General features: G+C 50.2%; 11 protein-coding genes across 12 annotated transcripts; 6 read left to right on the top strand and 5 right to left on the bottom strand.

The window, feature by feature from the left end:
- Window positions 1–243: 243 nt before the first annotated feature.
- LOC112349971 (uncharacterized protein sll0103-like) lies at window positions 244–2,162 on the bottom strand. The gene is made up of 2 exons (XM_024685307.1): window positions 739–2,162; window positions 244–676 (listed from the first exon to the last, which is right to left on the bottom strand). Exons 1-2 carry the CDS (start codon window positions 2,150–2,152, stop codon window positions 438–440), a joined length of 1,653 nt encoding a protein of 550 aa, XP_024541075.1. The 5' UTR covers window positions 2,153–2,162; the 3' UTR covers window positions 244–437.
- Window positions 2,163–2,546: 384 nt separating this feature from the next.
- Window positions 2,547–3,118, top strand: LOC112349935 (pathogenesis-related protein 1C-like). The gene has a single exon (XM_024685232.1). The coding sequence runs from the start codon at window positions 2,547–2,549 to the stop codon at window positions 3,048–3,050; it is 504 nt and encodes a 167-aa protein (XP_024541000.1). The 3' UTR covers window positions 3,051–3,118.
- Window positions 3,119–4,790: 1,672 nt separating this feature from the next.
- Window positions 4,791–6,026, top strand: LOC112349934. The gene is made up of 2 exons (XM_024685231.1): window positions 4,791–5,682; window positions 5,738–6,026. Exon 1 carries the CDS (start codon window positions 4,791–4,793, stop codon window positions 5,673–5,675), a length of 885 nt encoding a protein of 294 aa, XP_024540999.1. The 3' UTR covers window positions 5,676–5,682; window positions 5,738–6,026.
- Window positions 6,027–6,178: 152 nt separating this feature from the next.
- Window positions 6,179–7,198, top strand: LOC9647482 (pentatricopeptide repeat-containing protein At3g29230). Its single transcript, XM_024685230.1, has one exon. It carries the CDS (start codon window positions 6,179–6,181, stop codon window positions 7,196–7,198), a length of 1,020 nt encoding a protein of 339 aa, XP_024540998.1.
- A 507-nt stretch (window positions 7,199–7,705) lies between these two features.
- On the bottom strand, window positions 7,706–9,494 carry LOC112350014 (uncharacterized protein sll0103-like). The gene is made up of 2 exons (XM_024685442.1): window positions 8,069–9,494; window positions 7,706–8,006 (listed from the first exon to the last, which is right to left on the bottom strand). The coding sequence occupies exons 1-2, from the start codon at window positions 9,477–9,479 to the stop codon at window positions 7,768–7,770; spliced, it is 1,650 nt and encodes a 549-aa protein (XP_024541210.1). The 5' UTR covers window positions 9,480–9,494; the 3' UTR covers window positions 7,706–7,767.
- Window positions 9,495–9,842: 348 nt separating this feature from the next.
- LOC9647861 (uncharacterized protein sll0103) lies at window positions 9,843–11,631 on the bottom strand. Its single transcript, XM_002980151.2, has 2 exons — window positions 10,202–11,631; window positions 9,843–10,133 (listed from the first exon to the last, which is right to left on the bottom strand). Exons 1-2 carry the CDS (start codon window positions 11,619–11,621, stop codon window positions 9,925–9,927), a joined length of 1,629 nt encoding a protein of 542 aa, XP_002980197.1. The 5' UTR covers window positions 11,622–11,631; the 3' UTR covers window positions 9,843–9,924.
- A 405-nt stretch (window positions 11,632–12,036) lies between these two features.
- LOC9647860 (pathogenesis-related protein 1C) lies at window positions 12,037–12,587 on the top strand. The gene has a single exon (XM_002980323.2). The coding sequence runs from the start codon at window positions 12,043–12,045 to the stop codon at window positions 12,517–12,519; it is 477 nt and encodes a 158-aa protein (XP_002980369.1). The 5' UTR covers window positions 12,037–12,042; the 3' UTR covers window positions 12,520–12,587.
- A 6,163-nt stretch (window positions 12,588–18,750) lies between these two features.
- Window positions 18,751–21,190, top strand: LOC9647480. Its single transcript, XM_002980321.2, has 5 exons — window positions 18,751–19,887; window positions 19,986–20,060; window positions 20,140–20,273; window positions 20,381–20,759; window positions 20,878–21,190. The coding sequence occupies exons 1-5, from the start codon at window positions 19,057–19,059 to the stop codon at window positions 21,085–21,087; spliced, it is 1,629 nt and encodes a 542-aa protein (XP_002980367.1). The 5' UTR covers window positions 18,751–19,056; the 3' UTR covers window positions 21,088–21,190.
- Window positions 21,191–21,296: 106 nt separating this feature from the next.
- Window positions 21,297–23,077, bottom strand: LOC9647479 (ATP-dependent 6-phosphofructokinase 2). 2 transcript variants are annotated; one of them, XM_024685279.1, is made up of 3 exons: window positions 22,950–23,077; window positions 22,180–22,883; window positions 21,297–22,092 (listed from the first exon to the last, which is right to left on the bottom strand). In XM_024685279.1, exons 2-3 carry the CDS (start codon window positions 22,857–22,859, stop codon window positions 21,354–21,356), a joined length of 1,419 nt encoding a protein of 472 aa, XP_024541047.1. In that variant the 5' UTR covers window positions 22,860–22,883; window positions 22,950–23,077; the 3' UTR covers window positions 21,297–21,353. The 2 variants fall into 2 exon arrangements, with proteins under 2 accessions (XP_024541047.1, XP_024541048.1); XM_024685280.1 differs by having other exon boundaries at window positions 22,938–22,990.
- A 42-nt stretch (window positions 23,078–23,119) lies between these two features.
- On the bottom strand, window positions 23,120–25,179 carry LOC9647858 (phosphatidate cytidylyltransferase 1). The gene is made up of 12 exons (XM_024685281.1): window positions 25,029–25,179; window positions 24,716–24,966; window positions 24,502–24,653; window positions 24,310–24,451; window positions 24,096–24,252; window positions 23,996–24,043; window positions 23,848–23,934; window positions 23,671–23,799; window positions 23,557–23,613; window positions 23,412–23,495; window positions 23,268–23,350; window positions 23,120–23,216 (listed from the first exon to the last, which is right to left on the bottom strand). The coding sequence occupies exons 1-11, from the start codon at window positions 25,161–25,163 to the stop codon at window positions 23,273–23,275; spliced, it is 1,320 nt and encodes a 439-aa protein (XP_024541049.1). The 5' UTR covers window positions 25,164–25,179; the 3' UTR covers window positions 23,120–23,216; window positions 23,268–23,272.
- Window positions 25,180–25,323: 144 nt separating this feature from the next.
- Window positions 25,324–27,718, top strand: LOC9647857 (NADP-dependent glyceraldehyde-3-phosphate dehydrogenase). Its single transcript, XM_024685278.1, has 10 exons — window positions 25,324–25,506; window positions 25,754–25,947; window positions 26,017–26,142; window positions 26,203–26,459; window positions 26,526–26,684; window positions 26,741–26,951; window positions 27,010–27,177; window positions 27,240–27,356; window positions 27,416–27,524; window positions 27,586–27,718. Exons 1-10 carry the CDS (start codon window positions 25,359–25,361, stop codon window positions 27,666–27,668), a joined length of 1,572 nt encoding a protein of 523 aa, XP_024541046.1. The 5' UTR covers window positions 25,324–25,358; the 3' UTR covers window positions 27,669–27,718.
- Window positions 27,719–27,754: the final 36 nt, after the last annotated feature.

The raw sequence follows: 27,754 nt of genomic DNA, 5'->3' as shown, positions 1-27,754 counted from the left end.
AGAAGTTACATGTCCTCCTTAGATTGATAGACAATAAGCTTCTCGTTCTGGAACATAGCAAAGGTAATTGTATGGGCTGATTGTCCACACCAGATTTCTGAAGTAGAGCTTTGAAAACCCTCCAGTTTAATCAGCATTGATGGGAGCTCCCATCATCTTGACTGTGGAGTGCAGCATCAGGGCTTCGAGCATCTGGCTCTGCAAACTGATTGAGGAGAAAAGTCCAGAAAACGATAGCAATGCAAACTCCATAAGAAGGTCCAGTGCTTTCACGTCGGGCGCTTAAGTATGGGTCGTTGACTATTTCTTGTCGTTGACCTGACCATTGGATGGGGAATGGCTGGATCTGGATCGTGTTGGGCCAGAAACGCTTGCTTTGGAGTTCAGAACACACTTATGCTTGTCAAGTTCGAGCTTTGTCAACTTGAAATCTAGATCTATCTCTTACTCTTGAATTTCTTGGATTTGTCCAGCATATCTACCATCGCCGACGTTCGGTACGACTCATCATCTGAGGATGTCTCTTGTACCAGGCTTTCTGAAAGAACCCCACCAGTGCTCATTCTTTTAGCACTAGCACCAAGACAAGGAGCTGCATTGCTCCGTGGTTTAGCACCAGCACCTCTGCCCCCTCTGCCACCTCTGCCACCTTCGAAAAAAGCGGGGCGCTTCCGTGCTGATTTAAGTAACAAAATTCACAAGAGTTAGAACACAAAAGAGCTGTCCAAAATGTCTTACCTCTCGACTGGTACGAAGCTCGCTGGTTGCAGTGAGAATTCCCCTTGGCAAGCAGCACAGCATGTCCCTCGGAGTGGTAATAATCCCGCTTCATGCACTGGATCAGCTCGTCGAGTTCTCTCACCAATCTCCTGGACAAGCCATCGCCAGCTCCAAACGCTCGGGAGCTCTCTATCTTTTGTTTCACGTCCACCAGCACTTGCTTTGCCGACGCCAAGCTGCCAGACCCCAGCTTACGAGCGGCAGCCATCGCCTTCGAGGCACTCACACGGTTCTTCTGCCTGTCCACCTCGATCTTTGTCGCCTCCTCTTCTTCGCCAGCTTTGAGCTCCTGGATCACCAAGCTCGAAGTTGCAAGCAGTTGGGTCTTGTTCGACTGCCCAGGGTCTTGAAAGCTTCCCTCAACTTTGAGAAGTTCCATCGACAAAGAGCTCGAGTCGGAGCTAGGCAGCAAGAGCTCCACCAGGATATCTCTCTCCTCTTCCGCATACAGGGATCCAAGCTTCACCGTCGCAGCTCGATCTCCATCCATGGCTGTCATCCCGGCGGTGGCCTCCACACTCTTGATCTTCGCTCCGCCACTCGCCTCGATGAAGACCTCCACTTCCTGTGCCACCACGCTAAGCAGCCCGCCAATGCACTGAGCAAACGCGTGCTGGACGGTGGACTCCTCTTGCACGTAGCAAAAGCTTCCGCCTGTGGCCTCCGCGATACTCAGCATGGCCTCGGGATCATGGTCACTTCCAAATCCGAAAGTGTGCACTGGAACCCGCTCACTGCAGTCCTCGAGGTAGGAATCCACTGGAAGAACTTTGCATCGCTTGAACGTGATCGCATTGTCCATCCCGTCCGAGAGAAGCATGATGCTCGACACCGGGTTCCTATTCTTGCGCCGCGAAAGAAGATCGAATCCAGCCTTTAGCCCTGGACGGATCTCTGTTCCTCCCAAGCTCCGGAGCTTCTCCACTGCACTGAGTGCCGCGGCTCGACCGTCGTGAGTCATCCTCTTGAGACCGAGATGGACTTTGGGCTCGTCCGAGAAGGAGACGATCGCGAGGCGGTCCTGCTGTCGCAAATTCCGGATCACAAACTCCATGGCGGTCTTGACGAGCTCCAGCTTCTGGCCGCGCATGCTGCCGCTCACGTCCAGCACTGTGACCAGATCGACCGGGGCGCGAGCATCGGCGGCGGCCAAGCTATCGTCTTTGGGAGCTTTGAGATGGACGAGCGCTGTATAGCATCGCTCTTTTTCTTCTTCTTCTTCTCCCCTGGCCTTGATCTTGTCGACCTCGCCGATGATCTTGAGCTCCGGCTGCTCGCCAATCACTAGCCAGCCTAGCTCCTCGCTAAGATGGACGATCTCGTCTTCCTGGAGCGTGCTGCTTACCTCGGAATTCTCAAACCCTGCCGCCATGTTCTCTATCTATGACCTAATCGAAGAGAATCATATACTTGCATACTTTTCTTGGTATATTCGTTAATTTGTAGGTCATCTTTATTCTTGATGATCTATGATCTATAGAACTATTTAAGTTCCCAGCAACCATCTTGTGGAATTCTGGAAGGTCATGCCGGTTAAGTCAAGTCACTGACCCATCTCTTGTCATTGATCAAGAAAAAAACGAGCATAACGACGTGGAAAATCTCGTGCGAGCAAGCAAGACTAACATTAAGAAGAAATGTATTTGCCGTATCCAAAGGGAGATCCCCATGCCTACGCTCTGCTTTATAAGAGGATGGTCTCCCACAGTAAGTTTTCGTGCTCCTATACTTTTGAGTTGTGCAATCCGCGTTCTAGTTTGATCGCTATGGGGGGAGTTCTTCGTGCAACTCTAATGGTTCTTGTGATCTATGGCACTGGATTTCTCCACGCAGGTCTTGCAAGCACGGAGAGTGATCTTGTCGACGCACACAACTCCGCGAGATCTGCTGTTAATGTTCCTCCGCTGGTTTGGAGCACGCAAGTTGCCTCGTATGCGCAAAACTGGGCCTCGACTCTCCAGGCGAGCTGTCAAATGGTCCACTCTAAAGGGCCGTATGGCGAGAACTTGTATATGTGGAGGGGGAGCGATGGCTTGGTGGCGCCTCCAGCCACGGACGCAGTCAAAGAATGGGTGAAGGAAAAGGCTGATTACAATTACGCATCAAACACTTGTGCTCCGGGCAAGGTGTGCGGGCACTACACTCAGGTTGTGTGGAGGAACTCGGTGCGAGTGGGATGCGCTCGAGTGAAATGCAATGGTGCGAATGCGTACATTGTGAGTTGCAACTATGATCCACCAGGCAACGTTGGAGGCCAGAAGCCTTACTAAAGATCGATATGAAAATAGTTATGTATGAAATAAAGATGAAATATCAATAAATTTGCTCTGCTGTTTTTGCTCTGCCTTTATGCTACCAACGAAGGGACTGAAGACGTCAAGCAACACCATTCTGCTAATCAGGTAGAAAGCAATTCTTTTCTTGTTTCTTATTTCTTAGTGACTCAGATAAACTGGAGGACGTGGGAAGTTCTTGTATGGGACGTGTTTGTACCGAATGGAGCGATATCATTGTGGGAGATGTCATAAACGATTGGTTATCTTCTCAAAAATTAGAAATTAAATAATTTGAGTGCTTTTTATTTATTAATCACATTGATAACTTGTAATAAAATTAATCTTGTGTTATAAATTATAAACATCAGATTAACTTAGAATATACTAGTAAGTGGTTAAGAAAGTTTATAAATTATAGATACAAAATGAATAACAATCTTTAGATAGTAAAATAAACCAGAATATTTTAGTATATTTTAGATACAGGTTCCAAAAATTATATACTGTTAATAATTTTGTACATGTGAGATTTGTTAATTTAAGCTGGACTTCCTTGTCCAAGAACAACCAGGAAAGTGTATTGCTTTTACTGAAAGAAAGCTTCACTCCTCACTCCTTCGCTCTTTGTTTATGCTCCTAGCGCAAACTTTCTGTTAAGTATATTCTTCTCCCAGTAGGGCAAGAAAAGTTAGGAAAAAATGGAGCTTCTTTCTCTCGAGGTACACAGCTATCTCCAGTCGGTGTCAAACACCGAGGTGGCTGAGTTCGTGGCGGCCAAGCAGCCAGGCAGCGTGAGCGAGGCCCAAGCCGTGGTGGCCACGGCGGCGCCGCTGGCCAAGCGGTGCTGGGTGTCTACATGGGCAACGAGGACTACGGCAACTGGTCAACGGCCGCCCGGTATCCTTCATGCTGAGCCAGAACTCGGACAGCTTCGTGTCGGTCAATGCGGTCAATAGGCTGGGGCCGACCAGGACGCTGTGCCGCCCGTTTTGCGTCAAGTTCCTGGGCGGGAACCCCTCTCCGCCCCACAATCGCAAAGTTCGCAAACTCAAGTTTCAGCATGGATTTTTCAGTTATGGATCTGATTCACCACGATTTCGTCCTCGGGCACCAGCTCTTGAAGGTGTGCTCCGAGGCGATTTACAAGGACGATGATGGTATCATCAAGGTCGACTTTGGATTAGGCGGTGGGCAGAAGTTTACCTCGCCGTTCCGCCAGGGTCGTCCCCAGTTTGAGGAGTAAACGCCGTGAGTTTCTGCTCGCTTCTCTTTTCAGTTCTGTTAACTTGCAGGTGATGAAAGGGCTTGGACATCGTCCAGAAGTTATGATTCTCATGGTTTTCACGTTTCCCAAGCTCGGCTATCATTTTAGAAGACGAAGCTATATAAGCTTTGGGAACAGCCTCATCAATAAAAGCACCTATGAAACCATCAATGGAATAATATCCTGATGGTGTTTTGGAACTGTGACCTTAGGCTGGCCAGCTCATCCACATCAACTATCACGTTCGCGACGGCATCAAGCTGCAAGCTCCAAGACGTATCCAGGTGTGAGACTCTAGGAGAGGGCCTGAACCTCCGCTCCCTCTACCACGTCCTCCCGAGAAAGAGTACCAGGTGCTCGCCGATGTCATGCACTGGCATTGCGTCTGTGCCCTCGCCTCGAGGAACATAGCCCATGACAATCACCTAGTAAGAAGATCTGAAAACTGATAGCAAACCTTCTAGAGACCGATGTCGTATTTGTCTGTCATTGTTGTTCAGGTGGTGAATAAGATCAAGCTACAAGGCTCAGAAACTATGAAAAAGATCATCAAGGAAAACAAATGTACACGTACCATGGTTTGGGCCGAAAAGAACAAGGTGCGAATATTCCCTGCTAACGTTCTTGAGGACCTGGAAAAGAGTGTAGTGCCGGGATATCTCAAGCACAGCCCTGAGAATTTGGATGCGGCTCTACATCTTGAGATGAGCACCAGGGCCCCAAGCAGGGTTTTAAAATCACGGGTATATTCTTCTCCTGAAACGGTCCTAGGGCAAGAAATGGAGCTTCTTCCTCTCGAGGTATGCAGCTTTCTCCAGTCGGTACCCAACGCTGAGGTGGCCGAGTTCGTGGCGGGCAAGCAGCCAGGCAGCTTGAACGAGGCTCAAGACTTGGTAGCCGAGCTCACGGCGGCGCCGCTGGCCAAGACGTGCCTGGTGTCCTTCATGGGCGACGACGACTATGGCCGCTGGCTCCGGGGCACGGTCAACGGCCGCCCGGCGTCCTTCATGCTCAGCCAGAACTCGGACAGCTTCGTGTCGGTCAACGCCGTCAACCGCCTCGGGCTGACGACTTCGCTGTGCCGTCCGTTTAGCGTCAACCTGCTTGTGGGGAGCACCGCGCAGCCCAGCAATCGCAAAGTGGCGGACCTCGAGTTTGAGCTCGAGGGCGGGTTCAAGGGATGCCTGGATTTCGCGGTCATGAATCTGGCTCGCCACGATTTCGTCCTCGGCCACGAGCTCATAAACTTGTGCTCCGAGTATGTTCTCAGCTTTCGGGATGGCATGAAGGTCGAGCTAGAATGCGGAGGGCAAAGTTTCACCTCCCGGTTTCAGCAGGGCCGTCCCCAGTTTTAGGTTATCCGTAAGTTTACAATGAAGTTTCCGTCGTTTTCTGAGTTCTCATGTAGACTCTCCAGGTTGTCGAGGGTCATGAATCGTCGAGAAGATGTTCTTGGATGTTGTGTTTTTTCCATTGTTTTCCATTGTTTCATCGCAGAGCTTGTTTCCATCGTCTTTCCATGTTTTCCATTGTTTCGTATAGTTCTCTGAGTTTCTCTTTACGTGGCTCTTTGATTAGTCACGCTTTCTGGTCCTGGAGAATCGCCCCCAGCTGCTTCCAGGCCTGTCTCCTCTGTGCCATTAAGAACGCACTGGGCTGTGATTAAAAATCCAATGAAATCAAAAGCATTGGTTTGCAGATCAACATATGCTTTTTTTTTCTTTCTCCCCGAGCGGACAAAGAATATAAGAATTGTAATCTATTTGGCCTGGATGGCTCTAAATAGGCCTGAATCAGCATTGCAACTTTGGCATTAGATTCTCTTTCACCTCTTGAACCCATCCCGTGGCCATTGCTCATGCCCAACCAGAAAATCATGCTTCAGATGTACCGCGAGAATCTTAATACTGAGAAAGTTTGCGAGCTTTTTGGCGACATGCCTCAGAGAAACTTGGCTTCGTGGACGACTATACTTCAAGCAAACGCGGATTCTGGTAATCTTTGCATGGCCACAACGACATTCTGGAAAATGCCGGGGTGGAGCGTGATAAGCTGGACTTCAATGGTGTGTGTGCTCGTGTCCAAGAGGAAGTTGGAAGAAGCGAAAGTTTACTTTGAGAGGTGCCCCATGCGTGACCTTATGTGTTGGAACGCTGCAATTTCAGCTTTAGCCACTGCTGGATATCTAGATCACGCAAAAGCTTTGCTCGAGAAAATCCCGGCGAGCAATAATCTGTCATGGACAAGCATGGTAATCGCTTGTGGAGAGAATGGAAACGTGACTCAAGCCAGAGATTTAATCCCTTGGAACGCTTCTCAAGAAACATCAGTCTTGAATGCTCTGATCGTAACGCATGCCCATAATGGCCATCTTTTCGAAGCAAAAGAAATCTTCCACCAAATGCATGAGAAAAACACGGTTTCCTGGAATGCTATGATCGTTGCTTATGCTCAAAAAGGTTACATCCAAACTGCGTTGGAGCTATCGTTCAGGATGTGCGTTGAAGGTGTCAACTGCGAGGAGACGACAGTCACAGGGATTTTGTTTGCGTTTAGCCACGAAGGAATGCTCCAGGAGGCGCTGTCGTGGTTTAGATCCATGGCTTTTGATCACGACTTTAGACCGTCAGTGGAAAACTTCCGATGCATGATAGACATTCTGGCGAGAATGGGAAGGATTCACGAGGCAGAAGAGTTGATTCACAGCATGCCATTCACTCCCGATGACGTTTCATGGGGATGTTTGCTGAGTGCCTGTAGACTACAGAACGATGTGGAATGTGGGGCACGAGTAGCCAGTAACATCTTCTACTTACAACAGGATCAAAAGCTCCTTAGAGCAAGTCCTTACATGCTTCTTGCTAGCATAACAAACTAGACAATGTGTATAAATATTTAATACAGTCGGTTTCATCCACAATTACTACCTCTCCTCTCTGAATTGAACAAGATCTATTTGTTTCTCTGAAGAAGACTACTTTTGTTAAAAATGCATGTGACAGAAGGAGCAAGAAGTTACATGTCCTCCTTAGATTGATAGACAATAAGCTTCTTGTTCTGGAACATAGCAAAGGTAATTGTATGGGCTGATTGTCCACACCAGATTTCTGAAGTAGAGCTTTGAAAACCCTCCAGTTTAATCAGCATTGATGGGAGCTCCCATCATCTTGACTGTGGAGTGCAGCATCAGGGCTTCGAGCATCTGGCTCTGCAAACTGATTGAGGAGAAAAGTCCAGAAAACGATAGCAATGCAAACTCCATAAGAAGGCCCAGTGCTTTCACGTCGGACGCTTAGGTATGGGTCGTTGACTATTTCTTGTCGTTGACCTGACCATTGGATGGGGAATGGCTGGATCTGGATCGTGTTGGGCCAGAAACGCTTACTTTGGAGTTCGGAACACACTTATGCTTGTCAAGTTCGAGCTTTGTCAACTTGAAATCTAGATCTATCTCTTACTCTTGAATTTCTTGGATTTGTCCAGCATATCTACCATCGCCGACGTTCGGTACGACTCATCATCTGAGGATGTCTCTTGTACCAGGCTTTCTGAAAGAACCCCACCAGTGCTCATTCTTTTAGCACTAGCACCAAGACAAGGAGCTGCATTGCTCCGTGGTTTAGCACCAGCACCTCTGCCCCCTCTGCCACCTCTGCCACCTTCGAAAAAGGCGGGGCGCTTCCGTGCTGATTTAAGTAACAAAATTCACAAGAGTTAGAACACAAAAGAGCTGTCCAAAATGTCTTACCTCTCGACTGGTACGAAGCTCGCTGGTTGCAGTGAGAATTCCCCTTGGCAAGCAGCACAGCATGTCCCTCGGAGTGGTAATAATCCCGCTTCATGCACTGGATCAGCTCGTCGAGTTCTCTCACCAATCTCCTGGACAAGCCATCGCCAGCTCCAAACGCTCGGGAGCTCTCTATCTTTTGTTTCACGTCCACCAGCACTTGCTTTGCCGACGCCAAGCTGCCAGACCCCAGCTTACGAGCGGCAGCCATCGCCTTCGAGGCACTCACACGGTTCTTCTGCCTGTCCACCTCGATCTTTGTCGCCTCCTCCTCTTCGCCAGCTTTGAGCTCCTGGATCACCAAGCTCGAAGTTGCAAGCAGTTGGGTCTTGTTCGAATGCCCAGGGTCTTGAAAGCTTCCCTCAACTTTGAGAAGTTCCATCGACAAAGAGCTCGAGTCGGAGCTAGGCAGCAAGAGCTCCACCAGGATATCTCTCTCCTCTTCCGCATACAGGGATCCAAGCTTCACCGTCGCAGCTCGATCTCCATCCATGGCTGTCATCCCGGCGGTGGCCTCCACACTCTTGATCTTCGCTCCGCCACTCGCCTCGATGAAGACCTCCACTTCCTGTGCCACCACGCTAAGCAGCCCGCCAATGCACTGAGCAAACGCGTGCTGGACGGTGGACTCCTCTTGCACGTAGCAAAAGCTGCCGCCTGTGGCCTCGGCGATGCTGAGCATGGCCTCGGGATCATGGTCACTTCCAAATCCGAAAGTGTGCACTGGAACCCGCTCACTGCAGTCCTCGAGGTAGGAATCCACTGGAAGAACTTTGCATCGCTTGAACGTGATCGCATTGTCCATCCCGTCCGAGAGAAGCATGATGCTCGACACCGGGTTCCTATTCTTGCGCCGCGAAAGAAGATCGAATCCAGCCTTTAGCCCTGGACGGATCTCTGTTCCTCCCAAGCTCCGGAGCTTCTCCACTGCACTGAGTGCCGCGGCTCGACCGTCGTGAGTCATCCTCTTGAGACCGAGATGGACTTTGGGCTCGTCCGAGAAGGAGACGATCGCGAGGCGGTCCTGCTGTCGCAAATTCCGGATCACAAACTCCATGGCGGTCTTGACGAGCTCCAGCTTCTGGCCGCGCATGCTGCCGCTCACGTCCAGCACTGTGACCAGATCGACCGGGGCGCGAGCATCATCGGAGCTATCGCTTTTAGGAGCTTTGAGATGGACGAGCGCTGTATAGCATCGCTCTTCTTCTTCTTCTCCCCTGGCCTTGATCTTGTCGACCTCGCCGATGATCTTGAGCTCCGGCTGCTCGCCAATCACTAGCCAGCCTAGCTCCTCGCTAAGATGGACGATCTCGTCTTCCTGGAGCGTGAGATCCATGCTGCTTACCTCGGATTTCTCAAATCCTGCCGCCATTGTAATCGAAGAGAGCTATTTACGTAGCTAGCTACTTGCCGTGTGGGCGAAGGTTTCGAACTTTATACCTTTACTGAACAAGGGTATCTATTATAACTATTACGTTTTGTCCTGGAACGCCATCGCCATGTATTTGATTTCGAGAAAACGCTGCAATGAATCAGCTTATCAAAAGCTCACAAAATCCAGCTCTCTCCATCTTTAGTTTGATCACAAAATGGAGAGGTTGCTTGCTTAAAGATGGTGATGCCATTCTCAAGTATAAAGCTGGTTATCTCCCTTTATCTTACTGTTTATGCTTGCAACATCAACTAGGATGCCACAGCTGCAAGGGCTTTCACCAGGTTTCCAGTGATCTGTAAGTTCTGTGATTCTGCTCTTTTGCTTAACTTCTCCATGTTTCCACCAACACACCGCAACATGCATCAAATAGAAAAATCTAGATTTATCTATTACTCTTGAACTTCTTAGACTTGTCCAGCATATCTACCATCGCCGACGTTTCATAGGATGTCTCTGGCTCATCGTCTTGTGCCAAGGAACTTCTAGCGTGGAAATCGAATTTGCTAAAGTTTGCGAACGCTACGTTGCTGCTGCTGTGGTTGGTGCTGCCACAGAGAGGTACGTTGTTGCTGCTGCAACCGGCAAAACGGGCTGATTCAAAGAGAGAGAAGAGAGTTCACAAGAGTTAGAACACAAAAGAGCTGTCCAAAATGTCTTACATGTTGGCTGGTACGTTGGCTGGTACGAAGCTCGCTGGTTGCAGTGAGAATTCCCCTTGGCAAGCAGCATGGCATGCCCCCCAAACTGGTAATAATCCTCCTTCATGCACTGGATCAGCTCGTCGAGTTCTCTCACCAATCTCTTGGACAAGCCATCGCCAGCTCCAAACGCTCGGGAGCTCTCAATCTTTTCCTTCACGTCCACCAGCGCTTGCTTTGCCGATGCCAAGCTGCCAGACCCCAGCTTACGAGCGGCAGCCATCGCCTTCGAGGCACTCACACGGTTCTTCTGCCTGTCCACCTCAATCCTTACCGCCTCCTCTTCTTCGCCAGCTTTGAGCTCCTGGATTACCAAGCTCGAAGTTGCAAACTGCTGGGTCTTGTTCGACTGCCCGGGGTCTCGAAAGCTCCCCCCAACTTTGAGAAGTTCCATCGACGAAGAGCTCGAGTCAGAGCTAGGCAGCAAGAGCTCCACCAGGATATCTCTCTCCTCTTCCGCGTACAAGGATCCAAGCTTCACTGTCGCAGCTCGATCGCCATCCATGGCCGTCGTTCCGGCGGTGGCTTCCACACTCCTGATCTTCGCTCCGCCACTCGCCTCGATGCAGACCTCCACTTCCTGTGCCACCACGCTAAGCAGCCCGCCAATGCACTGAGCAAACGCGTGCTGGACGGTGGACTCCTCTTGCACGTAGCAAAAGCTGCCGCCTGTGGCCTCGGCGATGCTGAGCATGGCCTCGGGATCATGGTCACTTCCAAATCCGAAAGTGTGCACTGGAACCCGCTCACTGCAGTCCTCGAGGTAGGAATCCACTGGAAGAACTTTGCATCGCTTGAACGTGATCGCATTGTCCATCCCGTCCGAGAGAAGCATGATGCTCGACACCGGGTTCCTGTTCCTGCGCCGCGAGAGAAGATCGAATCCAGCCTTTAGCCCCGGACGGATCTCGGTCCCTCCCAGGGTCCGCAGCTTCTCCACTGCACTGAGTGCCGCCTCTCGACCGTCGTAAGTCATCCTCTTGAGACCGAGATGGACTTTGGGCTCGTCCGAGAAGGAGACGATCGCGAGGCGGTCCTGCTGTCGCAAATTCCGGATCACAAACTCCATGGCGGTCTTGACGAGCTCCAGCTTCTGGCCGCGCATGCTGCCGCTCACGTCCAGCACTGTGACCAGATCGACCGGGGCGCGAGCATCATCGGAGCTATCGCTTTTGGGAGCTTTGAGATGGACGAGCGCTGTATAGCATCGCTCTTCTTCTTCTTCTTCTTCTCCCCTGGCCTTGATCTTGTCGACCTCGCCGATGATCTTGAGCTCCGGCTGCTCGCCAATCACTAGCCAGCCTAGCTCCTCGCTAAGATGGACGATCTCGTCTTCCTGGAGCGTGCTGCTTACCTCGGAATTCTCAAACCCTGCCGCCATGTTCTCTATCTATGACCTAATCGAAGAGAATCATATACTTGCATACTTTTCTTGGTATATTCGTTAATTTGTAGGTCATCTTTATTCTTGATGATCTATGATCTATAGAACTATTTAAGTTCCCAGCAACCATCTTGTGGAATTCTGGAAGGTCATGCCGGTTAAGTCAAGTCACTGACCCATCTCTTGTCATTGATCAAGAAAAAAACGAGCATAACGACGTGGAAAATCTCGTGCGAGCAAGCAAGACTAACATTAAGAAGAAATGTATTTGCCGTATCCAAAGGGAGATCCCCATGCCTACGCTCTGCTTTATAAGAGGATGGTCTCCCACAGTAAGTTTTCGTGCTCCTATACTTTTTAGTTGTGCAATCCGCGTTCTAGTTTGATCGCTATGGGGGGAGTTCTTCGTGCAACTCTAATGGTTCTTGTGATCTATGGCACTGGATTTCTCCACGCAGGTCTTGCAAGCACGGAGAGTGATCTTGTCGACGCACACAACTCCGCGAGATCTGCTGTTAATGTTCCTCCGCTGGTTTGGAACGAGCAAGTTGCCTCGTATGCGCAAAACTGGGCCTCGACTCTCCAGGCGAGCTGTCAAATGGTCCACTCTAGCGGGCCGTATGGCGAGAACTTGTATATGTGGAGGGGGAGCGATGGCTTGGCGCCGCCTCCAGCCACGGACGCAGTCAAAGAATGGGTGAAGGAAAAGGCTGATTACAATTACGCATCAAACACTTGTGCTCCGGGCAAGGTGTGCGGGCACTACACTCAGGTTGTGTGGAGGAACTCGGTGCGAGTGGGATGCGCTCGAGTGAAATGCAATGGTGCGAATGCGTACATTGTGAGTTGCAACTATGATCCACCAGGCAACGTTGGAGGCCAGAAACCTTACTAAAGATCGATATGAAAATAGTTATGTATGAAATAAAGATGAAATATCAATAAATTTGCTCTGCTGTTTTTGCTCTGCCTTCATGCTACCAACAAAGGGATTGAAGACGTCAAGCAACACCATTCTGCTAATCAGGTAGAAAGCAATTCTTTTCTTGTTTCTTATTTCTTAGTGACTCAGATAAACTGGAGGACGTGGGAAGTTCTTGTATGGGACGTGTTTGTACCGAATGGAGCGATATCATTGTGGGAGATGTCATAAATGATTGGTTCTCTTCTCAAAAATTAAAAATTAAATAATTTGAGTGCTTATTATTTATTAATCATATTGATAGCTTGTAATAAAATTAATCTTGTGTTATAAATTATAAACATCAGATTAACTTAGAATATGCTAGTAAGTGGTTAAGAAAGTTTATATAGATACAAAATGAATAACATTTTTAGATAGTAGAATATTCCAAAATATTTTAGTATATTTTAGATACAGGTTCCAAAAATTATATACTGTTAATAGTTTTGTACATGTGAGATTTGTTAATTTAAGCTGGACTTCCTTGTCCAAGAACAACCAGGAAAGTGTATTGCTTTTACTGAAAGAAAGCTTCACTCCTCACTCTTTCGCTCTTTGTTTATGCTCCTGGCTTGGCATCTATAGCGCAAACTTTCTGTTGAGTATATTCTTCTCCCAGTAGGGCAAGAAAAGTTAGGAAAAAATGGAGCTTCTTTCTCTCGAGGTACACAGCTATCTCCAGTCGGTGTCAAACACCGAGGTGGCCGAGTTCGTGGCGGCCAAGCAGCCAGGCAGCGTGAGCGAGGCCCAAGCCGTGGTGGCCACGGCGGCGCCGCTGGCCAAGCGGTGCTGGGTGTCTACATGGGCAACGAGGACTACGGCAACTGGTCAACGGCCGCCCGGTATCCTTCATGCTGAGCCAGAACTCGGACAGCTTCGTGTCGGTCAATGCGGTCAATAGGCTGGGGCCGACCACGACGCTGTGCCGCCCGTTTTGCGTCAAGTTCCTGGGCGGGAACCCCTCTCCGCCCCACAATCGCAAAGTTCGCAAACTCAAGTTTCAGCATGGATTTTTCAGTTATGGATCTGATTCACCACGATTTCGTCCTCGGGCACCAGCTCTTGAAGGTGTGCTCCGAGGCGATTTACAAGGACGATGATGGTATCATCAAGGTCGACTTTGGATTAGGCGGTGGGCAGAAGTTTACCTCGCCGTTCCACCAGGGTCGTCCCCAGTTTGAGGAGTAAACGCCGTGAGTTTCTGCTCGCTTCTCTTTTCAGTTCTGTTAACTTGCAGGTGATGAAAGGGCTTGGACATCGTCCAGAAGTTATGATTCTCATGGTTTTCACGTTTCCCAAGCTCGGCTATCATTTTAGAAGACGAAGCTATATAAGCTTTGGGAACAGCCTCATCAATAAAAGCACCTATGAAACCATCAATGGAATAATATCCTGATGGTGTTTTGGAACTGTGACCTTAGGCTGGCCAGCTCATCCACATCAACTATCACGTTCGCGACGGCATCAAGCTGCAAGCTCCAAGACGTATCCAGGTGTGAGACTCTAGGAGAGGGCCTGAACCTCCGCTCCCTCTACCACGTCCTCCCGAGAAAGAGTACCAGGTGCTCGCCGATGTCATGCACTGGCATTGCGTCTGTGCCCTCGCCTCGAGGAACATAGCCCATGACAATCACCTAGTAAGAAGATCTGAAAACTGATAGCAAACCTTCTAGAGACCGATGTCGTATTTTTCTGTCATTGTTGTTCAGGTGGTGAATAAGATCAAGCTACAAGGCTCAGAAACTATGAAAAAGATCATCAAGGAAAACAAATGTACACGTACCATGGTTTGGGCCGAAAAGAACAAGGTGCGAATATTCCCTGCTAACGTTCTTGAGGACCTGGAAAAGAGTGTAGTGCCGGGATATCTCAAGCACAGCCCTGAGAATTTGGATGCGGCTCTACATCTTGAGATGAGCACCAGGGCCCCAAGCAGGGTTTTAAAATCACGGGTATATTCTTCTCCTGAAACGGTCCTAGGGCAAGAAATGGAGCTTCTTCCTCTCGAGGTATGCAGCTTTCTCCAGTCGGTGCCCAACGCTGAGGTGGCCGAGTTCGTGGCGGGCAAGCAGCCAGGCAGCTTGAACGAGGCTCAAGACTTGGTAGCCGAGCTCACGGCGGCGCCGCTGGCCAAGACGTGCCTGGTGTCCTTCATGGGCGACGACGACTATGGCCGCTGGCTCCGGGGCACGGTCAACGGCCGCCCGGCGTCCTTCATGCTCAGCCAGAACTCGGACAGCTTCGTGTCGGTCAACGCCGTCAACCGCCTCGGGCTGACGACTTCGCTGTGCCGTCCGTTTAGCGTCAACCTGCTTGTGGGGAGCACCGCGCAGCCCAGCAATCGCAAAGTGGCGGACCTCGAGTTTGAGCTCGAGGGCGGGTTCAAGGGATGCCTGGATTTCGCGGTCATGAATCTGGCTCGCCACGATTTCGTCCTCGGCCACGAGCTCATAAACTTGTGCTCCGAGTATGTTCTCAGCTTTCGGGATGGCATGAAGGTCGAGCTAGAATGCGGAGGGCAAAGTTTCACCTCCCGGTTTCAGCAGGGCCGTCCCCAGTTCTAGGCAATCCGTAAGTTTGCAATGAAGTTTCCGTCGTTTCCTGAGTTCTCATGTAGACTCTCCAGGTTGTCGAGGGTCATGAATCGTCGAAGATGTTCTTGGATGTTGTGTTTTTTCCATTGTTTTCCATTGTTCCATCGCATAGCTTGTTTCCATCGTCTTTCCATGTTTTCCATTGTTTCGTATAGTTCTTTGAGCTTCTATTTACGTGGCTCTTTGATTAGTCAGGCTTTCTGGTCCTGGAGAATCGCCCCCAGCTGCTTCCAGGCCTGTCTCCTCTGTGCCATTAAGAACGCACTGGGCTGTGATTAAAAATCCAATGAAATCAAAAGCATTGGTTTGCAGATCAACATATGCTTTTTTTTCTTTCTCCCCGAGCGGACAAAGAATATAAGAATTGTAATCTATTTGGCCTGGATGGCTCTAAATAGGCCTGAATCAGCATTGCAACTTTGGCATTAGATTCTCTTTCACCTCTTGAACCCATCCCGTGGCCATTGCTCATGCCCAACCAGAAAATCACATTAAACTTTCCAAAAGACAGGATCCAATTTGCTAAATATTGATTGATAATATTCCCCCGCCACCAACATCAATGCGCAGTGTAGGTTGGATAACCAGCACTCGCCATATCAAAAACTCCAAAGGTTCATATCAGATCACGCTGTCACCTCCTTATTCAACCTTATCACCATGTGGCTTGTGGGTGCCCAAAAGAAAAATAATCAAATCTCATTCTATATTGTTGTTTAGGGCGTGTGTGAAATTTCGAGCACACACTGTCATGGCCACAGTAATGGTATGTTTCTCGCTGCCAACACAAACACTAAACAAGCTTAATTGACTAAAATAATACTTACTACTAAAATAATGCCCGGGAGATCTACCGTCTGGATACCGACGGCCGAGACAAGCCCACGTGACAGGAGCGCCAGATCGGGACCACACATTATTCAGTCCACATCGCCCGTTGAAACCGGCTACCGTCGCTTTCCCACCTTTTTCTTTCCTGAAGTGGCCATATGGCCCAAGCCGTACACCGTGGGAGGCATATGCCTTGGACTATTCCAAGATATTTGGGTGTCTAATATTCCTATAGCTACATGCAGTGCACAAGGCTATGGTATTTTATCACACCCAATTAGACAATTTAGGCCAGGAAAGGAAAAGAATTTGGAGGAAGTGGTCCTGGCGCTCAATGAAGAGCCTTGTCTCGGATTGCGGGGACAAGGATACACAGGGTTGGCTGACACCCCCACCAAAGCACACCAGCACACAAAACAGATGATAGGGGAGTAACAGGCAGCCAGTGGTAAAGGAAAAGTAGAAGATTTTTACACGCCTTTTACCCCCCAGCCCCACAGGGATTGCGAGCCGGGCTTGGAGGCATCCACAAAGATCTGGCTTTTATGCAACAAAGATATGTCATTGGGATGGAGAGCGCAGGCCCACCACGATTCTAGGCATGCATCCCTCGGCCCAATCCATTTCCATATCATCTTTTTTGCCCTTTGATCACACACGTCTCGCTCGTCTATCTCGGTGTCACGCTTTGCTTGTGACCCCAAAACACACACTCTGGGTCACACTGACTGCTGACTGATTGACGAATTGACCCGACCCGCAAAGGTTTATGACGTAAAAGGTGGTGGAGGGGACGAATAAAAACCCCCAAAGGTAAAAGGGTGCAAAGGGTAAAAGCAAAAGAATGGGTCGAGGAAAGCACCGCTCAACTGATTTCCAGTTCCGGGGAATTGGATCCGGGACTGACCCATACCCGTACTCGCGCAGATATTCCACTCCAAACAAACACACACACCTAAACCCCGCCACCTTTGCTCGTACGGCCAGCCCACGAAATATTTTTGCCGGCCCAACAAACAATCTGTTTCTGACTGCCACGTTCAAGCAGGGATCTTGATCTTGGTTCGGACTCTTTTGACTGGCTCCCACCTAAACTACATGCTTTGAATGTGTTACCCTAATACTCACGCACGCTCGGATGTGGAAAGGTGGCGGGCACCTACCTCAGACTTGCCAACAATAGCAAGGTGGTGCACAACACCACGCACGAAAAATAGAGCCAAGGCCAACTTTTCTTCTTTCGCAATGGGTCCGAATCGAAAGTGACCTTTGGGGAGCCTTGCATTTGCCCTAAATCTTGGCACCACCACCTTTTTCAGCATGACCTTTGAATGCGTGGCGGATATTCCTATCTATCCACTGGCCACTTCAGACAATTTGGTTACGCGAGCTGGATTTGGCCGGACGCTCATTGGCACAGAAGTGGGGTGGCCAAATCGTCTGGCCTGGCAGGCAAGAAACTGGGCGCCAGGTGGCGGTCACCCAAGGGGTATATTCGCCGAGCAGAGCGACTGCTGTGGTTCTCACTTAGTGGTACGTCTCTATCCAAAGGACTATGATTTTTCTGACCAATGGCCGATGTGGAATTTTGCCATTGGCGATGGTACAGGGCCTGCGATGTAACGCCTTCCCCCAGCTATATCTATCTACATGATGATGATCTATCTCTTTTGACGTTTTCAAAGTGGGCTAAGGCTAGTTTTGCCAAGTCTGGGGGACCGCCCGCTAGATTTGGTGGCATATATGAAAGGTGAATTTGAGGGAATTCGTTTGTCGTGTGGGATGATAGCAGCCGACCAAACATGGGCCGTGTAGTGCCCAACAGCGGCATTGCAAATCTAGCGTCGCGTCTCTTTTTGGGTATAGGGTTTAAGCGCGATAAACCCTAAATCTCTCGCTCTTTTTGTCTGTGATTGAGATTCTCTTCCGTCCATGGATCAATCAATCAGTCAATCAATCAGCTAGCTCGTCGCGCGGGCATCTTGGACTGTGTCAATTATACAATCTATACACCAAGTGTACTGGGCATTTGCCCATTGTTTTATGCCACTTATCACGCCCCCAGCGGCATGCGTATGGATCTCTTTAGCGTTGGATCCACGCCACCTTGACCTAATCCGGATTCCCCTCTCGCGGCATTTTCAAAGCCTGTCCACGCCAAGAATTTTGGGCGGTGTCCATCGCTTCTAGAAATTCATCCAAAGACTGCCGCACGAAATCTTTGGAAACAAAGATTTAGATTACAAAGGGCATCGTGCTAAACGCTTGCGCTGGGAATCGAACCCCAGATCTGATTCCCTCGTACGTACTCCCATGAGGGGGCCACACAGCTGAATCGCCGGCCGCCGCATTAATGTGACCGGGCCGTACCCTGCCGTACGTTTGCTGCGGGGAACTGGAATTTGTGCCAGCCTGCCAAAATATGTCACGCATTGACTGGCACTGCGCCAGTTTCCCAGTAGTGGCCCAGATCTTAGCCTGCGCGCGCTACCGGCTGCGCCGCCAGGTGTCAGTCAGCTGGATTACCCTGCCGGTAAGCTTTCCTCCCGTTAACTTACCGCGCGATTTGGCTTTTACGGCGCGCGCGACACACGTAACGGGGGCAGCCAGTTAAATGCCGCGTTGACCGTTGGATCGGGGATCCGACGGCCGGGATGTGGTGGAGAATTAGCGTCGTCCGATGGCGGCCATCCGACGGCGGTGCCACGGGGGATTAGGGTTCTACTGTTAAGGATGAGGTTATTTTAGCGAGAGTAATATGGAGGCCAATGTGAAGAAGTGGAGGAGCGAGCGCTAGCGGCGAGAGCGACGATCGCATTCTCTTTGTGATCGATTCGAGCTAGGTAGAGCTGCGGTGCAAGGTACCACTGGGATTTCGATTCCATTGCCAGGGTTCGAGCCTATGTAAGGGGAGATCGATCCATTCGCCGCGCGAGCGCGCAGCGCTCCCTTCCTTGTTCTTGGCAATGTGTGACGAGATGGAGGGCGGCGAGGCCCGGGGCAGCGATATTTCGGCGTGATTCCACCGCGATTTCGCCCGAGAATGGCCGCATTGGTGGTGAGATCCTCGGACCACGACAAGGTTCTCTCGGGGCTGGGGCATCACGGCAGCGCTCACTTCACGGCCGATAAGGTCGTGTCTAGGATCTCTAGGGGAGGCGGCGGCGATGAGCCATCGTCCTCGCTCCTCCAGGGAGCGCGCGGCCGGTCGCGCAAGAGCAAGAATGGGCCAAAGAAGCAGCCGCAGCGGGGATTGGGCGTGGCGCAGCTAGAGAAGCTGCGATTGCAAGAGGAGAGCAAGCAGGAATCGGCGTGCCTGGCGTCGCTGGGCTTGGTGCCGCTGCCATCCGGCTATGGATTCCTGGACCAGGATGTCTATCCTCTCCTCTCCTCGACTCCGCGGCACCACCACCACCACCCCCACCACATTAAGGGGATCTTGGGCTTTGGGAGTGGCTACAGGGGTAGCAGCAGTGGCTCGCCGGATCATCGAAATGGGGGATTCTCGCCGGGAGGCTGTGATCCGTCCGTGGAGCCATCGCCGCTAGAAATTCTGGTGCAGCAGCACGAGGTGGCACGAATGGTGGCCACGTCCAAATCCTCGCCTCTGGTGCCGGCCTTGGTGGCTCCTCCTCCTCGAGCTCCTCCGGATAAGAATGCGGGGGGTCTCATGGCTGCGGCGATGATGCGCGTGGCTGCTTCTTCCAGCTCCTCGCGCAACGAGGATGCGATGGTGGTCAAGCAGCAGCAGCAGCAGCAGCGAAAAGCTGGTGGCGAGCATCACCCCTTGGGTGTGAATTCCGGCCAGCTTTTCGATGCGTCGCTGCCACCGGGGTCACTCCCGATGCCGCGCGATTGCAGGGAATTGTCTATGGTACGTTTCGTGTTTTCTAAGCCTCGCTCTACTCGTGAAGCTTTTAACAAGCATTTGTTTCTCTCTTTTGTTTCCTCGCGCTGGCTGGCTGTCTCAAGGTTGGCATTCCCAAGGAGCTCTCTTCTTTCCAAACAAACTTTCCAGGACACCAAGTGTGGCCTAGCATGCATAATGTAAGTTCGCTCGTTCCTTGTGCTGTGCGTTTGCTCGCGTAAAGTATACAGGGAGATTGACTCGCTTTCTTCCTGGCAGGCTTCTGTGGAGAAGCAGCGTCCATGCGTCGTGATTTCCCTGGATCACGGGGAAATCCACTCCAACTCTTCGCAGAGTGAAACCGCCGACAACATTCTCAAGCCGGGCGCGCACTATACGCCTCGGAGCATCAGGTATTGCGTGCGTGGGTGGCCAGTCTCTTGTCTCTCTTTTCTCGTTGCTTCAACGCTGTGTCGTCGACCGAATCATGGAACTGAGAGTGGCTTTTGTTTGCGTGCAGTAATGCGCTTGGCAAATCATCGCTGCCGTTTCTTAAGGCCGATGCAATCAAGCAGCAGCCGAGTTGCATTGGTGCCGCGCCTGGCTTTGACAATCTCGTCAAGAGCGAGCACCACCCGACCGACAGCAGCACGTCCAGCGTCTCCAGCATGCCATTCCTGCGCAAGCGAGTCGCGGCTGCTTGCTATCTCGACTCCACATCATGCTCGGCGGCGAAAAAGGCTCTGGTGTCATCAGGGGCTGACTTCCTCGCCCTGAGCCTTTCAATCTCGCACAGCGACGTCGAGTCCAGCGGCAGGAGCCTGATTTGCTCTGCCAACACCAACGCTTCTCCCGCCGCTGCCCAGCAGCAGCAGCAAAGATCGTCACTGTCGCTGCAGGTACGATATTATAGATGACATATCCCCTCCTCTCTCCCTCTTTTCTTTTCTGCTCTCTTTGGGTTTTCTTCGTTGTCACTGGTGACTGATGACAGACATGACATTATTTTGGATCCAGGAAACACTGACTGATGTTGAGGATGGCAGCAGCAGCCAGAAATCTCCGAGCTCTTATGGCAACTCCTTCACGGATGTGTCAACGATCGAGGAGGTGGAGCACAGCATCACCGTGTCCCACCGGCAGGATAATCGCCATCATCATCAGCATCATCGTCGCCGTTGCAGCAGCGCCCAAGATGTGGATCTCAACTTGAAGCTGGCCATCTAAAAGTATTCCACTTAACTACCGTAACAGTATTATTATTGATTAATTAAACGTAACACGTGGCAGAGGCATCTTTGTGCCACGTTGAGCATACTCAACCGTTGGATAAGGCTACTCCTATCCTTTAAAAATCAATCGTTGGATGAGGCCCTAATTTCCTATAAAAGTCAGCCGTTGGATGGGATACCCTAAAATAGTTTAAAAATCAACCGTTGGATGCTTATTGTTCTAAACAAGAACATAGCTCTTTTATTTTGTGCCAAACCACATCAATGTGTTAAGTTGGCTTGGACGGCCTTCTCTTGCGCCTTGTGACGATCATCGCCCGGAGGAACAAAGTCTGGCTGGTTGTTCACCGATCGCACCCACGCCCACGATGGATTGTTCACGTCCACTGGATTCTTGGTCACCGCAACCAGCTCCAGAGGGATGTAGCAGTAGTTCCCGTTCACTGGGCCTGCGACGAAGCCCGTGTAGCCAGCCATGGCCCCGTGAATCGCCGAGTGAGCGAGAATGGTGCAGTAGAGAGTGTCGGTCGCGTTGCTTGGGACGGCACGAACCATGTAAGTCGGATCGATGTACTTGACGGCGAAGAGTTTGTCCGGGTGCTTCTCCTTCCACCACTTCTTGAACTCGGTGCTGAGCCAGAGTCCGATGTCCCGGAGCAAGACGTTGCCGGATTCATCCTTGGTCGACTCCTTCAAGTTCTCGTCCAGCAAGTCCTGCCCGGCACCCTCCGCCATGACGATGACGCAGTGCCCGTTGTCCATCAGCCGCTGCTCCATGAATTCGAAGAGTCCACCTTGGCCCTGCGTGAAGAACTTGATCTCCGGAATGAGGCAACAGTCCACGTCCCTGCTGCTCAGCGTTGCATTCACGGCGATGTGGCCGGCGTAGCGTCCCATAACCTTGACAAGCCCGACGCCGTTTGGAGTGCTTTCCGCCTCGACATGAGCTGCACTAATGGCTTCCTGTGCCACCTCCACAGCAGTCTGGAGACCAAATGATCTGCGCACCAGCGCGTAAAGTTACTCACACTTGTCGAAAACGAAAGGAAAAAGAAGAAGAAAAGTTCGTTTTTTTAATCTAGGATACCTGTCAATTATGCCGACATCGTTGTCCACAGTCTTCGGGATACAAGCTATGGAGACTTTGAGCGAGCGCTTATTGATCTCGTTGAAGATTTCCACAGCACCACGAAGAGTTCCATCCCCTCCAATGAGGAAAACAATGTTGTAGCCTCGATCCTGGATCGCGTTCACAATCTTCTGCAAGTCGAAGCCACCCCTGGAAGTTCCCAGCCTGGTTCCTCCCTGCTTGTGCCAGTGATCCACAACCTTGGGTGTCAGCGGGACGTGCTCCGAAGAGAAGAATCCCCGGTAGCCAGCCTGAATCCCCCTAATATCACGTACGTGATACTGATACCACAGACCGTTCACCAGCTCGCGAATGACCGTGTTCATCCCCGGGCACAAGCCACCGCACGTCACGATGGCAACTTTCACTTCCTCGCCTTCGAAGAAGACGCGCTCTCGAGGCCCTGCCCGAGCAAAGTAGCGCTGGTTTTGATCGACCGGCTTGTCAACGTCCATGACGATGTTCTGGGCGATGGCCTCCCTGTCCGTGACGAAAAACCCCGGAACTGGATGGAAGTAACTGTTCTGGTAGAGCGGGTTGGGATAGGATCGCAAGTCCGGGAGGAAGCTCTTGAGGTGTGGCACCTTCTCCAGGAGTATTTTGGGGCCTTGCTTGACATCGGTCCCTCCATTGGCCATTTTGGTGGACTAGAGCTTAAGAAACTGCCAAGGAACAAAGATCACATCAGATAGAGAAACTACGCTACAGACTCTCACAATGGAGCTTACCTCCTGGAGCTCGAGAATGAGAAAAGCAGACCTAGTATGCGATTCGTTGCGGAAAGTGACCATTTTGACGACTAACACTTGTCGACCAGTGGGCCGTCCGATTTGTGTCAGCAGTTAGCGCGTGACGCGTGGCAGATAGTCGCCACGTTGAATAACGAAGAACAGGTATATATGCTACTTGAATCGATTCTCGCAACGTAAAAGCTATACACCAGCCTAGAAGTTACAGTACAATGTACAGCAGCTCCTACAAGTGACCACAAAAGCCTGCGTGATACGGAAATAATTACTTGGTCGGGACTAAATCCACATACTTACTAGTTTTAGTTCTGCTGCAGCAGGATATTTGTAAGCCGTAAGTGGAGTTCTATCAGCTCCTCCTTGGAAAGATGGGCTAGAATCTTCTCAAAACCAAACACCAGAAGCAAGATGAGGAGTGGGCAAGAAAATAACTTCGAATACCTGCGCCAGAAAGCTTTCTACAGTGTAGTTGTGTGAAGTAATGAAGGACTGGAGGTAAATGTACGAGAACACGGCCATAACCATCTGCGGTTCGCAAAGTATGAGCAAAACAACGGTTCACAAAATCTGAGGAAAAGTGACATGCCTGGCAGTCCATGCGGTCTGTCATTCCTCCATGCCCGGGAATGCTGTCTCCAAAGTCCTGTGCAACGGTGGTTAGCGTAAATGCTCACAAGCTGCATGCCAAGCTAAATCGTACCTTTATCTTGAATGCTCTTTTGAAGCCACTGGCAAAAAATCCACCGAAGGGGGCAATGCTCGAGGCAAACAATCCAAACACAAGTGCATGAATTTGCAAAGGCATCACCTCTACGTACTCCCGGCGTGTCTGCCAAAGAGAAATGTGACTCTACAGCAAGGACAAGAATTCCCTTACCACAAAGGTTATCCAGGACGGAAGTTGATATTGAACATCCTTAAACACGGGATCCGGATCGCACTCCAGCCAACTCACTGTCAAATCCTACAAAGATACTTCCACTGTTGGCTTCAAATTAGAAATTGACTAAGGTAGTTTGGGCTACCTTCCGAGGGCAAATCAGCCATTGTGACCTTCCCATGATATCTGCCAGCTACAATTACAACAGTAAAATCTACTGCAAATATTCTCACTCGTGGTCTTACCAAAAAAGCAGATATTATAGTCGTGACAGAAGCACCAATAAAGCCCTCCCAAGTCTTCTTCGGCGACAGCTTTATAAGAGGCGTTCGTCCAAAAAAGAATCCAAACAAGTAGGCAGCAATATCGTTGATCACGATCAGCGAGACCGGGAGAAGAAACCTACGACATTGGACGTGAGAGACAGAGTAAAATAAAGTGAACTGACGCCGCACTGACCATATTATGCCTTCGAAAATATTTGCGACAGTGAAAGACGACTGCGCGAAAACGACGAACAGTATCATATGCGTCCAAGCAAACTCTCCAAACTGTTGCCGATACATCCGCTTCTTAAGGGTGAGGATAAACGAAACGAATCCTACAAGAAACAGTAGAATATCAGCTACACGCTGTCAGAAAACAACAAACCTGTGATATAGATCAGATAGCAGATCATCGTGTGATACTTGATGAGCCCGCTGAAGATCATGAGGAGAATCTTGTCGGATGAGATGGTATTCACAAACTGCTTTTTCAAGAACCTACCGTAGGCATATACCATGGCTGTGAAGAAAAAGTACCTGCACAAGATCAAGGTGTGGAAGCCTGATATGCAAAGAAGAAACAAAAAAAATATACGTACCAATTAAGCCTAATAAAGCCCGGCTGTCCATCTCGTTCCCTGTGAGAAGCTCTCGCGAGCGTGAAAAGCTCTTTGGCCATGAGCACCTGGATGACCACGATCATCAAGGCGATGAAGAGGTGGCCGAGATAGACGATGAGCGCAAAGCCACCGATCATGAGCACCGACGACTGGACTCGAGTCCTCATGCTCCGGTACTTGTTGCGATCGTCCACAAGAAGCTCCCCATTTGTTCTACCGAAATCCGCGCTCTGGCAATCGAGATTTCAATCGCATTCTTGGAAAATCTAGACCTAGAAGGAGTAGAGCTTACTCGCGATTCCTCGTGGCTGCGCTTGCGATGCCGCTGCCTCGCCACGGCAGCTTGCGTCGCGACGCTGGCGGTGGCGACGAGCGCCGCCGCAGCTGGCGATGGCAACGCCATGGCGTCCTCTCCGTCGGGCTGCATGCTTCCAGCCAAGAGCCCTAGCCCTAAACGCAAAGAATTAGAATGCTCGCTTTTCCAGGAGATTCTCGAATATGCAATTAGAATTTTCGCGCCTTTTCTTCCAGGATTCGAAACGGGGACCTTTGAGCATGTTTTAGGGCGGGCAAGAGAAAGAGGAGGAGCTATGTCGCTTGGCGAGGCGGCGCCGGTGGGAGAATGGCCGGGACCGGCACATTCAAGGAGATAATCGAAGGCGATGTCTACAAATTCTACGCCGATGGACATTGGCGGCTCTCCTCGTCCGGGAATATTTCATACGTCTACAATCCCACAGTGGCTGGGAAGCAAGCTTACAAGATCACAGGTGCTGGAATGTAGCTATAGCATCCATTCTAGAGATTGGTAGCAGCATTGCAGCTATAGCATCCATTCTAGCCGATAAGCATTGCATGGTTCGTGCAGGAGATTGTTAACCGATAGAAGCATTGCATGGTTCGGGTACTAGAATGTAGCTATATAGCATTCTTTGCTGCTTACACTCGATCTTTTCTTAGTTTTCTCTGAACATGAGCTGATTTTTTTTTTTTTCCTTCTTCTTCTTGTCACTGTAGCTTGTTCTAAGGATGAGGTGAACCAAGCTTTCCAAAGTGCGAAGGCGGCACAGAAGATATGGGCCAAGACTCCGCTCTACAAGCGAGCCGAAATGCTCCACAAGGTGGCAGAGATCATGAGAAAGAACAAGGGACCGATCGCCGAGTGTCTGGTGAAAGAAGTGGCCAAGCCAGCCAAGGATTCCGTCACCGAGGTCTCATAAAAAAACGTTGATCCTGCAAAGTAAGCAGCATTTCCAGACTCGTTTGATTGGGCTTTTCAGGTTGTTCGCTCCGCAGATTTGCTGTCCTACACTGCGGAAGGAATCAGGATACTCTCCGAGGGAAAGTTTCTCTTCTCGGATTCTTTTCCCGGAAATCCAAGGAACAAGCTGTGCCTTGCTTCGAAGGTTGGTCTTTGTTCTTTCTTTTCTATGAGCTACAGTAGTTTGATTTAACTCCTTTCGCAGGCCCCTCTTGGAGTCATTCTGGCGATTCCTCCATTCAATTATCCCGTGAACTTGACTTGCTCAAAGATCGGTCCCGCTCTCATTGCTGGAAATGCTGTAGTGGTCAAGCCACCGACGCAGGGCTCGGTGTCAACGTTACACATGATGCATTGCTTTCACCTGGCAGGATTTCCAAAGGGGCTACTTTCGTGTGTTCCGATCAAAGCATCAGAGCTTGGCGATTATGTTACCACCCATCCTCTAGTAAACTGCATCAGGTAAGAAATGTTTCTGTAGGCTGGTTTCTCTTATAGAAGTATTTGGTTATTGGTTTCAATGTGCAGTTTTACGGGTGGCTGTGACACTGGGATGTCGATATCAAAGAAGGCTGGAATGGTGCCGCTGCAAATGGAGCTTGGTGGGAAGGATGCTATGATTGTTCTTGAGGATGGCGACATTGAACTGGCAGCGACGAACATTATAAAAGGAGGCTTTTCCTTCAGGTGCATACTTTTGTATTTTGTCCCTCAATTTGGTCTGAAAATGCTCATGCTTGCAGTGGGCAGCGCTGTACGGCAGTTAAAGTCGTGCTGGTGATGGAATCCGTAGCAGACAAGCTGGTTTCCAGCGTGAATGCAAAGGTGGCAAAGCTGAAAGTTGGGCCTCCTGAGAACAACTGTGATATTGTCCCCGTTGTGACTGAAGCGTCGGCAAATTTTATCGAAGGCCTGGTCACGGATGCAAAAGCCAAGAATGCGAAGCTTTGCCAGGCAAGTCGGTCATAACTTCCTTTTGGATGAGTCAGCTTGAAAAGAATTTTCACGACAGGAATGGAAGAGGCAAGGGAACCTGATATGGCCATTGCTGATCGATAACGTAACAACGGACATGAGAATCGCGTGGGAGGAGCCTTTTGGCCCCGTGATACCGGTCATGCGCATCAAGACTCCAGAAGAAGGCGTCAAGCACTGCAACTCTAGCAAATATGGACTCCAAGTAAGCTCATATTCCCGATGGAAACCAAAAGAAGGTTACGTCCTTTCGTTTTCCCGTGGCAGGGCTGTGTTTTCACATCCGATATCAATAAAGCTATGCTCCTGAGCGATGCCATGGAAAGCGGAACGATCCAAATAAATTCCGCTCCGGCTCGTGGTCCCGATCACTTCCCTTTCCAGGTCGAGTTATAATTCGAAAAGCAATGCATTGTGACTATAATTTTCTGGATGTTTCGCAGGGAATCCGTGAGAGCGGCGTGGGATCACAAGGGGTCACGAACAGCATCAACTTGATGACCAAGATCAAGACCACAGTTCTCAATCTTCCGACCGCTTCTTACACGATGGGTACGAACAAACTTCCATTCTCATCCCTTCTCTCATTCCTTCTTTCGCTTGTTCTTGGCAGTGGGAGGCGACGTGTCTTTGCCGATGGAGAAAAAAGGACCAGCGTGTGGTGATTGTATCGTGTGCATGCATAGCTATGGATGAAATTGCCGAAATTGAAAATCGAATATGCTAACGAATATTTCTAAGCATATCCTTTGAACATTCTTGGCATTATTCCTAATCAAAGT

The sequence above is a fragment of the Selaginella moellendorffii genome, unplaced genomic scaffold (genome assembly GCF_000143415.4).
Source record: "Selaginella moellendorffii unplaced genomic scaffold, v1.0 SELMOscaffold_44, whole genome shotgun sequence".
Classification (NCBI taxonomy): domain Eukaryota; kingdom Viridiplantae; phylum Streptophyta; class Lycopodiopsida; order Selaginellales; family Selaginellaceae; genus Selaginella; species Selaginella moellendorffii.
Note: the sequence above shows the minus strand (reverse complement) of the source record. Positions and strands in the feature narration are given on the sequence as shown.